Source organism: Podarcis vaucheri (assembly GCF_965113315.1).
Source record: "Podarcis vaucheri genome assembly, chromosome: 1".
Classification (NCBI taxonomy): Eukaryota; Metazoa; Chordata; class Lepidosauria; order Squamata; family Lacertidae; genus Podarcis; species Podarcis vaucheri.
In genome coordinates, this window is record NC_138759.1 from 42896880 (window position 1) to 42909453 (window position 12574).

At 42.7% G+C, this 12574-nt stretch overlaps 2 protein-coding genes across 3 annotated transcripts in view; one reads left to right on the forward strand and one right to left on the reverse strand.

Moving 5' to 3' along the window:
- Positions 1 to 1992, reverse strand: part of AVEN (apoptosis and caspase activation inhibitor) — a 97568-nt gene extending 95576 nt beyond the window's left edge. Inside the window, exon 1 of the mRNA XM_082240864.1 lies at positions 1572 to 1992. Within this exon, the coding sequence (XP_082096990.1) occupies positions 1572 to 1817 (246 nt within the window). The 5' untranslated portion in view covers positions 1818 to 1992. The remainder of the gene's footprint in view (positions 1 to 1571) is intronic.
- The window catches only part of CHRM5 (cholinergic receptor muscarinic 5), a 57509-nt gene extending 48116 nt beyond the window's left edge, over positions 1 to 9393 (forward strand). For both annotated transcript variants that reach the window (XM_082240268.1, XM_082240267.1), the window contains one exon: positions 5982 to 9393. In XM_082240268.1, the coding sequence (XP_082096394.1) occupies positions 6048 to 7640 (1593 nt within the window). In that variant the 5' untranslated portion in view covers positions 5982 to 6047 and the 3' untranslated portion in view covers positions 7641 to 9393. The remainder of the gene's footprint in view (positions 1 to 5981) is intronic.
- The last annotated feature ends 3181 nt before the right edge of the window (positions 9394 to 12574 follow it).

Here is a 12574-nt window from a genome sequence, read left to right on the forward strand (position 1 = left end):
ATTTCTAATAATCCATTAAGCCCCCATCTGGAAGCACTCAATGGTTAACATCAAGAATACCCTAGAAATCCTCTGAAGCTGAGCAATATTGATCCATGCTGGGCTGAAATATTATCAACATTCTAAGTTGCATAATCACAGTCTTCGGAAGTATAATTTACCTGGAACGCTTAACCAGAAAATTAGTCACAAACATAATTTACAAATATGGAAGTCTGCCACCTAGCCAGGATTTACTGACTCAACCTAAATTTTACTCTACTGGCCAACTGCCAGAACCAGACTGCTACTCTCAGGGTGGGGGGGATCTAGCTAATGATTTATTTTTGTAATTACTATGTGTGTGTTACTAAAGCACGTTCATATTTACTAAGGTGTCACATGTGGCTGGCAGCTACACTTGTAGCACATCGCCTGTGCACATGCTGTCAACTTTGTCTCCTGTCAATGTACCGGTAACTGCATGATCACAATGCTGTCACAGTGCTTAGAGTGCATCCGACAAGACTGCACAAATCTGTTCCTCTTCCAGCTGCCATGCAAACCCAGAGCTCAGCCCAAGCTTTCCCTCTGAATAGTAACTGTCTGTCACTTTGTCCTATGCCATCTCTGAGGCAACATTGACTGTACAGCTGCCATCACCTTAGGCATGCTGATGACCCAGAGAAGAGATTCCACAGAACAGCTGAAGTCCCCAAACAAGCAAAGATTCATTCCCTTAACGAAAGAAAAACACTCAGGTTTTACAACTTTTTGAGGAAAACTTCCCTGTCTCCTTGGCCAGGTCTGGTTTAAACATGACACCAGATGTCATGCTGTGAGCAACACATTTAAATTGGGTCATCAGTTCCTGTGTGTGAAGTGACCAGGTAACCACAGGCTAGTTTTGCACCTGCAATCACTGCACGCTAGGAGCCAACAACCCAATGTAAACCCTATTCTGGCCAATATATAGCCCCATACAGGAAATTTTCACTCCATACCCAGAGTCACATTTTAAACTGGGGTATCAGAATTTCTGTTCACAAAGGGTGGTGAACCTAATTACTCCCAACCTAAGGCTGCCATCCTGTAAACACACTGATTTCTGGACCTTCCACGGGCTGGATTTAAAAGGCGATTGGGCCGGATCTGGCCCCCAGGCCTTAGTTTGCCTACCCATGCACTATATGTATCTATATATGCAGTGCTTTTTTCTTTAAAAAAATGTTTAGGGGTACTCTCCTTTTGACTCATGAAAACCATTATTTTATAGTTCAAATCAGGAAAAATAAATACAGTAAATGGACCAAAGTACAAAGATTCACAAAATGTTTAGGGGGTATGCGTACCTCTGCTTACCCCCAGAAAAAAGCACTGTATATATGTATATATAAATATATAATACACGCCCTCGCCACATGTTACACACTATGTAACATATAAGGTAGAATCTGGTTGCTAAGGGAGAGGGAGATAGTAACAGCCTCGGCGGAGCCTCAGATAAGAAAGCTTTGCCACAGAGAAGCCGTGAGGAGGGGGGGATCTACTTTAGCTCCGCCTCGGCCTCGTGTGTGTCTCTTTTTCCTTACCGATTCATAACCGTGAGGGGCGGAGGCAGGCGCGGCGGGCCCTTTGCCGCGAGCCTCCCGCCTGCCTCTTCCTCTCCCCCCGCCTCTCCCCCGGCTCCCGCCTCCTCGGCCAGGACCGGCCTCGCTGCTGCTGCCGCCTCCGGCGCCTTCCGCCGGCCTCTCTCGACCGCCCGGCCGCCGACGATGGGGTTGTCGGCCGCCGCCTCCCCGTTGGGGCCTGCTGCCGCCGCGTTCGGGCTGCTGCATGGCAGCTACTTCGGGTCCGGCCCGCTCCTCCTCGCAGCCGCCTTTCTCCAGGCCCGCCTCCGCGCCTCCTGCGGGAAGCTGGCTGCCTCCCTCGGGAGAGGAGGAACTGGGGGCCGCGCCAGGCTTGGGCCTGGCGATCCTGACTCCTCTCGGAAGTCCCGGCGAAGCCTCGCGAAGCGCGCCGCCCCGTCTGCAGTGAACGGGAAACGGTCGCAAACGCGGCGCATTTGATGCAAGCGCAACAGAACCTCCGCTCTTTGCGGCCGCATCGTTTAGTCGCTGTGTGGTTTTTCTAGACTTCCAAGAGATTAATTATAAGATTTGTTTTTAACGGGGGGATATCACCAGCTCAGAGCTCCTCGATCCTAAAACTGCATACTTGGGAGTAAATACCATTGGAATGTGACTTGGTAAACAGTCGTAATATCTGGCTCGCAGCTCTCTCACAAATAAAGTTCCCGTGAAATAATCCCTAAAGAAATGCCTCACAAATCAGGTAACATAATCCACAACTGAACATAATGAAAGTAGCAATATATCCACATTAAGCTCTTGAGAAAACAACCATAAACAGCATCCTAAATACTGTAATATGTCATGCAGATTCCAGAACGCTAGCCTTGGGAGCTGATTCATAACAATTTTGAGGTGCTTCGCCCCCCCCCCCAAAAAAAATATTTGGCAGTAACTTTCATGGTCACTACATATTTAAAGTTTCCATGGTGAATTTTGCATGAGCATGCCACTGTGCATGTTAAATCAGTAGCTGTGACCATGGTGATGTGCTCAGACAGATCTGCCCAACATGCCACTAAAATCAAAGCAGAAATGCTTATTGCATGCAGCTGCTCCAAATCTGTGTTGGGAGTGAGAACCCACCGGATGGTTTTAGGATTGATCACAAGAAAATTTGTTAATGGCTGTGCCTCCTTTTCTGCTTCTCTCCAAAGCGCAGTGCAGTTACACAGGACTTAGGCACCTCAGAGAAGTTCTCCCCTGGGATGAAACAGCAGCCAGGCCCAACCTCAGCAAAGTTCCTGAGCAAGCCGCACAGACTAACAAAGAAACTTGACCTGAGAAACTACCACCATCTTGGTTAAATTGTGTGCACATGCTCAGAAAGGCAATCAAGAGGAGCAATATTATGTGTGATATGACAGCAGCAGTTTTTGAACGAAGGAGGCAGCTGCTCACTACCTTGTCACATCCAGTTTTTGCAGCAGCCACCTACCTCACTGACAGTCATTACTTGCCTGCCTAACTACTTGCCCGACAGCTCATTTCTAGTCCAATCCCCACTACAGTGGTACCGCAGGTTACATACGCTTCAGGTTACACACAGTCCGCTAACGCAGAAATAGTGCTTCAGGTTAAGAACTTGCTTCAGAATAAGAACAGAAATCGGGCTCCGGCAGTGCAGCAGCAGTGGGAGGCCCCATTAGCTAACGTGGTGCTTCAGGTTAAGAACAGTTTCAGGTTAAGAACGGACCTCCGGAACGAATTAAGTGCTTAACCTGAGGTACCACTGTATAGGATGACAGCAACAAAACAGCAAGGAGGAGGATCAGAAACAATAGTAAATGGGAAAGGGAAAGTGGAATTCATGAGTACTTTGAGTCCCACAAAACCCTGAAGCTAATGCTAATAGCTTGGTTCCAGAGCAAAGGAATGCAGTGCCCACTTGATCTCTATATCTGATAGAGTAATCTGAGTGTGGTCCTATGCTCTGTGACAGAGGGAGTCAATGTGGTGCCTTCTAGATGCTATAGGCAGTCTCAAATTTCAGAGACAGCATTAAAAATCAGTGCCACCCCCATGACATCTAACCTTTCATTTTACATCATAGTTGTGGCGCCCCCTGCAGCACCCCCAAAGCTCCACACCAAATGCGCCCAAACCAGTTGCACTCCCCCCAAATCCACTTCTGCTATGTGCTACAATTTTATGGGATGAACCAGACATTATTTCTAAGAACCATTTCACACACAGCTCTAAAAGCTACATCTGAATCTCTTGCACACTATTTTTTTCATGTATAAAAGGTGCTTTCATCTGCTTCAGAATCTGGAGAGGGGAGCCATCTTGAAATTGAGTATGCATATGCATTATGGCCATGAAAGTGCATTAAGACCTAATTTAAGCACTATTTAGTAGCACATGAAATGGTCTTAGAGCAATCCAAACATTGTATAGTATCCTCTGGGAAGCTGATCCAAAAGAAAGGAATTCACTGCTTCTTAGAATAGATAGAAATCTTACAGTAAATCCAATAGTACTGGTTCAATAACTGGCTATTTAGTCACAAATACCCTGCTCAAATGAACATTATCCCAAATATAGCACAATCAATTGCAAACTACATGTAGTTTTTACTCAGGCATTGCATGTACTTTTTCTTCTTCTTTGCATTGCATGTAGTTACTGTGTACTGCTTTCATAACATGGGAACCAAGTTGAAAAGCTTTAAAGCTATAGCGATGTCTAACATTTTGCTTTGCCTCTTGGTTGTATTGGAAACAAACCCATCAGCAGAAATTACTTTTGTAAGGCAAAATACTGTCTCAGAGAACTTGATCATTTGGAATTGATGCAGATAGGTGACACTTTAAGATCTTAACAGCCAAATATGATTAATAGTCACTCCTCCCTTACAGTGAGCTCATTGCTTTTCTTCCCCTGCAGTCCTTAGTCAGCTAGGACTTATTAGAAAATAAAGGGGTGATTATTTTTTTTAATTGTGGAAAATGACCTGAGTTGGCCTTTCCATTAAGAGTCTGTAGTCAATCACGTATGATAAGCTTTGTTTAGGGAACCACTTTTGCTGTAGCTGAAATGAAGAAACTTTGCATTCTTGCATCAAGAAGGAACCTTACTGCATTTTTTAATATGAACTTCTGCAGCTCAGAACAATAAATAGCAACAATGGACGGCTAGATTTGTGCTTTAGAGAAAGAGTTGTGAAAGTTACCTGCAAATAATTCTAGTTGCAAGGAGCAGGAGAAGAAGGGGAGGAGTCCAGTGGGCTGCCAGTATTTAAGTATGAAAGACAGAAGACATAGACTAGGAAATACTGTATATATTTTAGTCGCTGTTAAAGCAATGAGTGAGATTTTTTGTTCTTGTTTTTATTATGTATTTTGTGTTTTTATATTGCATTTTTTATGTTGTGAACCACCATGAGATCTACAGATGTAGTGTGGTATACAAATTAAATAAATAGAATAGAATAGAATAGAATTTTACTGCTACTGAACAGCACATACGCCACTTGTCTCTTTACCAGGACTTTAGCCTTCCATTGCTTTCTTTAAAAAATTCTGCATATTATGCCACTCTTCAAATTTTTCTTTCATTGCAGCAGGGGTGGCAAACATGTGGCCCTCCAGATGTCGTTGGACTGTATAATTAAAAACCACACCAAGGCTTTATTTTAACAGCAAATGCAGGGAATTAATTTCTTCAGGACCCATATTGAATTGAAAGGAGATTGACCCCTGTGTCACAACTTTTGTGTGTGTGTACTTTTAAAATAGTGGTTCCTTTATGCGTTTACCTATCTGTGAAACACTGTCAATACAACTTGTTCCCTGAATTTATGGTACCATTAAACATCACATCTGGAGTCCATTGGTATCATAGGTTAAATGTGCCCTGCCTCACTGTTGTCCTACTGCAATGGGGGACCTATGACTAATACTAGTTGATTTTTCTAACCACAATAGTTTGAGAAAAAGAATACAAAATATATTTAATTGTTCATATTAAATAGTTAAAGTAAGAATTCAACAATTAATATTGAATATTTCACTTATGTCAGAAGCCTTTCCTAAATCTGGTACCCTCCAGATATTTTTGGACTACAAGTCCCATAAATCCCAGGCAGTATGGCCAATGGTCAGGAATGATGGGAGTTGTATTCCAAAATATCTGGAGTGTACCAACTTGGGGAAGGCTCTCCTATAGCAACAAAGGTTGGCTGGGAAATATTACCAAGCCTATTTTGTGCCTGTAAACTTGAATACATAATATTTAAATATCTTTAGAAGTCGTTGTAATTTATAATTGATACTCCAACGGTCTTACAATTTGCTTGTGCTTAATAAATCTGGCAGAAGTCCATTATTATTTTACGAGCTTTCTTTCTCTTTATTTGTCATTTAAAAGGTGTCTTCAAAGTACAGATGAAGAAGCAACTTAAAAGGGACTGATGTTAATACGCCAAGAAAAAGAATGGAAGAAAAACTGCACAGCAATTCAACCATTGTCAATGGTACAACCCCTAACCATAAGCATTTAGAAGGTCATAGCCTTTGGGAAGTAATTACCATTGCTACAGTGACGGCCATTTTAAGCTTAATAACTATAGTGGGGAATGTTCTTGTGATGATATCCTTCAAAGTCAACAGCCAGCTCAAGACGGTGAACAATTACTATTTACTCAGTCTTGCGTGTGCAGACCTTATCATTGGAATATTTTCTATGAATCTTTATACATCCTACATATTAATAGGGTACTGGTCTCTTGGGAGTCTAGCATGTGACTTGTGGCTAGCCCTGGATTATGTAGCTAGCAATGCCTCAGTAATGAATTTACTGGTTATCAGCTTCGACCGATATTTTTCTATTACACGGCCATTAACCTACAGGGCTAAACGCACACCGAAAAGGGCTGGCATCATGATTGGCCTAGCTTGGCTAATTTCATTTATCCTGTGGGCACCAGTAATCTTATGCTGGCAGTATTTCGTCGGGGAACGAACTGTCCCGCCTGGAGAATGCCAGATTCAATTTTTGTATGAACCCATCATCACCTTTGGTACTGCGATTGCTGCTTTCTATATCCCGGTTTCTGTGATGACCATTTTGTATTGCCGTATTTATAGAGAGACTGAGAAACGGACCAAGGACTTGGCCGAACTTCAAGGATCCAGTTCTGTGGCTGAGTTCGAAATGATAAAGCCTCAGAAAGCTTTGCTAAAATCCTGCTTTAGCTGCAAGCAACAAAATTTAGCCAAAAGGGAGAGATGTCAGGCTTCATGGTCTTCATCCAGCCGAAGTACTTCGGCAACAGCAAAGGCATGTCAGATTCAAAATACTTGTCATGACTGGTCTAAGGCAGACCAGCTAACCACTTGCAGCAGCTATGCATCCTCAGAAGAGGAGGAAAAATGTGCCTCTGATCCCGTCTTTCAAGTAGCTTATAAGTCTCCAGTAAAAAGCAAGGATGATGAACATAAAGAGGAGAAAAAGGAAGCCTTTATCAAAGACCAACCTGGGGAAAATGACTATGAGACCCCCAAATATTTTCTAACCCCAACCAAAGGCCACGTTAAAAAAAATAGTAAATGTGTAGCTTATAAGTTCCGATTGGTGGTTAAAGCTGATGGTGCCAAAGAAACTAACAATGGCTGCCGAAAAGTAAAGATCACTCCTTGTTCTGCCACTTTATCTAAGGACACGACTTCCGTCAAAAACATGGATCCAAATATAAACAATCAAATTACTAAAAGGAAAAGAATGGTCCTTATAAAGGAGCGCAAAGCAGCCCAAACTTTAAGCGCCATTCTTCTAGCGTTCATAATCACTTGGACACCCTACAATATCATGGTTTTGGTCTCCACATTCTGCTCAGATTGTATTCCTCCAACGCTGTGGCACCTTGGCTATTGGCTGTGCTATGTGAATAGTACTGTTAACCCAATCTGCTATGCTCTCTGTAACAAAACTTTCAGAAAGACATTTAAGTTGTTGCTGTTCTGTCAGTGGAAGAAGAAAAAAATGGAAGAAAAATTATACTGGCAGGGTAATACTAAACTGCCTTAATTTAAAGTGTTTTGTGGGGGGGACAGACCTTGGCCAAGCACTGTAAATCAAATTGGCTGCAAGTCTTTCATTGTAAAGTTGTTGCTTTGCATGTCTGGAGACAAAAGAAGCACAATTTGTGTGGTGGTAAAGATATGCCTATGGCCATGAAGAAAGCAGCCACAATGATGAACATTTCTATAATTGTCTGTGACTACTAAATAGAGCATTATTTATGTTGCTGTCATAGAAAGTTTCCTTCCACATACTTGCCAAATAAAATGGCACACCAACAGACCTTAATGGTTGGGTATGGAACAGACCCTTCATTCATTAGGTCCACTACCTGGAAAGTAACATTATGCCTTCCTGCACATTTTTTCTAAGGCTTTGCCCAGTTTAGTTATAGGTCTCCAATAGAATGACACTTGCATCACTTCCCGTACAGAATTGTTTCTAAACTGGATGGAAACAAAAGGAAGGCAAGTACCACCGGCCAACGATAAATGTCTGAGATTTTTTTCTCAATGGACAAATTTGCTCTTGGAATTAGTTGTGAGGCCATGAACATTGTTTGAGTTTGTATTGTTCTTTTTCTATGGCTGAGAGATGGCTTATATGATGTAAACTGTATGGTTGGGGGTTTATTTGCAAATTAAGAAGCCAATGGGGGTACCAAGTTTGTCAGAGATGTTTATATTGCCTACAAACAAGGGTACTAGTTAATTCTCTTTTTGCATTTTATTTGTTCATGTTGAAGTTGCTCTGAAGGAGTTTTATTTTTAAAATCCTGTACAGTATATTGATGCAATCCGATGTATGGCTTCTAAGAAAAAGGTAAAATCGCTTCTTTATTACCATTCTGAAGAACTATCTTAGCACCCAAATGTGCAAAAGATCCCTGCATTGCAGGGGGTTGGACTAGATGCCCCTCTTGGTTCCTTCCAACTCTACAATCCTATGATTCTGTGTGGGTTGCATTTTATTTCCTACACTGTGAATCAGCAATCCTACCTCACTTACCTGGGAGTAAGCCCCATTGAATTCAATATGACTTACTTTGGAGTAGTCATGGTTAGGATTGCACTGTGAGTTGCCTTCCGTGTAGGTGTTTTGCAGCACATCAAACAACATCTTAATCCTTTTGATTTCTGTAGTATAGGAGTTCAGGACTGCAATCTTAAGTTATGAGCTGAAACTTGCTTATGAATGAGGTTAAGTACTACACATTACCAGTGCTTTTTTTTCTGGGGTTACGCAGGGGTACACATACCCTAAACATTTTGTGAATCTAAGTTTGACCTCATTGAGGGGCAGTATTTCAATATGAGTAGGGAAATGAGAGTTCCCCTAAACATTTTATTAGAAAAAAAGCCCTGCACTTACTTTTATTTAATTTATCCATAGGTTCCTCATTTTAGGTCTAAGATTTTCCACCCTGATCTTGAAATGTATTTATTGGCAGTAAATCATTTGAAATCAATGAGTTAGGTTGCCAGTATTAAAAAAGATATGGTACTGCTTAAAGATGCAATAGGTCCTGCTTGTGAAACATGTATTTCAGCTAGCATTTAACACTACACAATTTACATCATAACCTTACAAACATATACTCATTGAATAGTTTGAGTCACCTTTCTCCATGGATCACATAACCCATGCCAGTCAAAAGCAACAACAGCAATTTGAAAAAGAGAGAGGAGTAAAATCACCTACCTTTCTGTCCTGTGTTTTTTGGGTGGCAATACTTGAATGCCTAAATCCCTAGCACAAAGTAGGTAACTCTATCAGGAGTTTGCTGAGGATATGTCTGAATAGAAATGTTGTATACATAATGGTTATTATAGTGCCTCTTTTTATACCGCAGACTACTTACGACAACATGAGCATTTCAGTAGAGATGATGATCTGACAAAATAAAGGCAGTAACTGGGATAATTACAGAGTAACTGGTCTGAGAACTGCAATTAAAATCAGCTATCAAAATAAACTGATGGGACAGAAAGAAAACAACGGCAATGGGAAGTCAGGATGTACAAACTACGGTGAAAATAACTTATATGGAAACAAACTGATATTTATATAAGAGTTTAGTAAGTTCATGATTTAAAATGTTAAAAGGCCTAGAAATTCTACCCCAGTATCCTGATTTACTGTATTGCCAAGTATTGGAAATATGATGTGCACCCAGAGCTCCCCACCAGCTCCCCACACTATATCTTTAAAGCACATTTGAAGCACATTAGCCCCTCACAGAGTTTCAGTTCCCAGCAACCCTTATCAAACTACAGTGACCAGAATTATTTGAGAGGGAAAATATGCTTCAAATGTGCTTTGTATGGAAATGTCCCCTCCTCTGAAGTGAAGAAGGAATGTGGTTTATATGGGGTGCATATGGGGCTCAGTTGGGAACTAATATTAAGGTGCAAAGCAGCATTAAGATACATTCCAGCAAACGCTGAACAGCCAGGTTTGCATTATTGACTATAGACCTGTAAAGATACAAAGCTTCATGGGACACATGGATTATTGTAGTTCAGTAGCAGACAGTGCACTAACTCATGCACTCATGCAATTTAAAGATGGACTATAAGAATGTCTATGTATGCATTTGTTAATATCTATCTAACTATCTATCTATACCCTGCCTAAATTTCAAAGAAACGCAAAGCAGCTGCAATCCAAAAACACAAAACAATAGTAAAATATATAACAATTCCCATTAAAATCACAAATATTGTCACCAAGGCCAAACCCCCACAACAAAATACAAAACACCCATTGAAACTAAGACATCAAAAGTAAGCCAGCAGAAAGAGAACAACTGCTCAGAAACCTTTTAAAACAGCCTAATATATTTTATTTATTAGCCATCTAAAACAATACAGTCATGGGGTCTATGGAAAGCCATTCCCTAGGATGGGCAGCACAACAGAAAAGGCCCTCATCCTGATTATTGCCAGATGTGCTTCCCAGGGTCAATGGACCTGGACTAGGGCTTTGGATGATGATTCTGCTTTGGTCTTCAAGAATTTACGAGCGCGCAGCTTGAGTGTTAGGCTGCATCTCTATCATATCATCCGCATTCATAGCTTAGTATGGTAATAATACAGTTGTAAAATATAGTGTTGCATAGTTCAGAGATAACACAGCACATTTCATGAGAGTTATTGTGTATTTGTCATTGCTTCCACTGAAGTAAAAAATATTTTCATTAAGAGCTAGAGAAGCAGGAAAGAAAGGGTTTCTCCACAGCTATAGAAATAAACAATGTTGTGAATAACTTGACGGTTAAGTGAGTTGTTTGCAAAAGATTGAATTTTTTCAGGGGTATTGGATATTATTTAAACTCACTGTATAATAATGTGAAAATGTGTATTCTGGAATCAATATGATCAATTTTAAGTATATTGTATTGTGCCAACTGTTTTTGGTGCTTTTGCATATAATTGTTAAAGGAAAGTGCAAGTTCCTATAGAGACCTCTGTTTCTTTTCTTCAGTCACCATCAAAGCATTTTCTGTGTATAGTGTATACTTTGAGTTATACTGGCTTCAAACAAACATACATATGCGTATGTGTCAGGGGTTCAGAAGCAGAGACGCAGAGAAGGGTGGAAACAGAGAGCGAGGGGGAGGAAGCCGAAGGGAGAATGAGTGATGATGACGAACCGAGATCTCCAAGCCTAAGCAGTGAGTCAGAGGACTCCCAAAAGGGAGCCCCAGTGAGCAGAGCAAGGGGGGGATCCGGGGGGACACCCCAGGAGGAAGGGAACAGAGGAGATTCAGAGAGCAGCAGCTGGAAGTCGGGACCCACGCTCAAGACTGAGAGCAGCAGGGAGGAAGGCAGCCAGGCATCGGGTTCCGGAGGCCGTCAGCAGGAGGGAGGGCACGAGTCAGGGGTGGTCACGCCCTCCTCAGAGAGCGAGGCAACGGTCAAGAGGAAAGTAGAGAGTTGGGCGCGCGCGCCAAGTTCAAATGCAGCGGAAGCTGGAGCAGTAAGCAGCCCGGAGAGTGAGCCAGGTCCCAAAGCCCGCCGAAAGGAAGCGGAAGGATCAGGGGGGTCAGCGTCAGAGGAGAGTAGAAGGGAGGAGTCCCAGGGGGGCAGAAGGACCCAGAGACGTAGGGAGAGGCGAAGGAGGTGGAGCAAGGCTAGGGTATTAAGCTGGTGTGCAAGAGGCGGGGACTCAGATGGGTCTTCGCCGACCTAGGGCAGAAGGTGTAGAGCTGCACGCTGCAGTTCGGAAATGAAACCTGTAACTCAATAAAGACTCTTTTAAAGTGGACGCTGTGTGGCGTGGTCCTATGTGAGCTAGGACCTGGTAGCAGCTCTGACAGTAAGACCCATCTCATCAAAGCTTCAGAAACCTGAAACCTCGCAGCGGGAGCAGAAGCCGCTAGGGGAGGAAGAGGGGTGTCTGTAAGCAAGCTCACAAAGGTTAGCAAGATGACGGAAGAACAGAGGATCTCCGCGTTGCAAGAGGCAGTGACCCAGTTGTCCTCAGAGGTATTGGCTTCCAAGAAACGGGAGGAGGAGACTACAGCCGCCTACAGAGACCTACACGCCAGGTTTGAAATGCTTGTTAAGCAAGGGCAACCGGGACCCAGACCGGAGGGCGTGGGATTGGCACGGAGAGCAGGAGGGCTTGTGGCTCACTTCGATGGGACTTTGCAACAGTACCCTAATTTTAGAGCAGACGTAATGTGCGCACTGCAACTGCTGGCAAAAGACTTTAGAGATGAGGAAGAGAAGGTGGGGTTCATATTGTCCCATTTGCATGGGGATGCCAAAGCCTGGCTGCGCAATTTGTGGAGGGATAAAGATCCGGCGCTTCAGAATGCAGATGCCTTTATCAAAGCGATGGATGCGTGTTTTTTGTCTACTATTGATGTGGATCTTGCCAGACGGGAGATTCATGGACTAAAACAAGGGAGGGCGAGCGTCCGGCAGTATCAC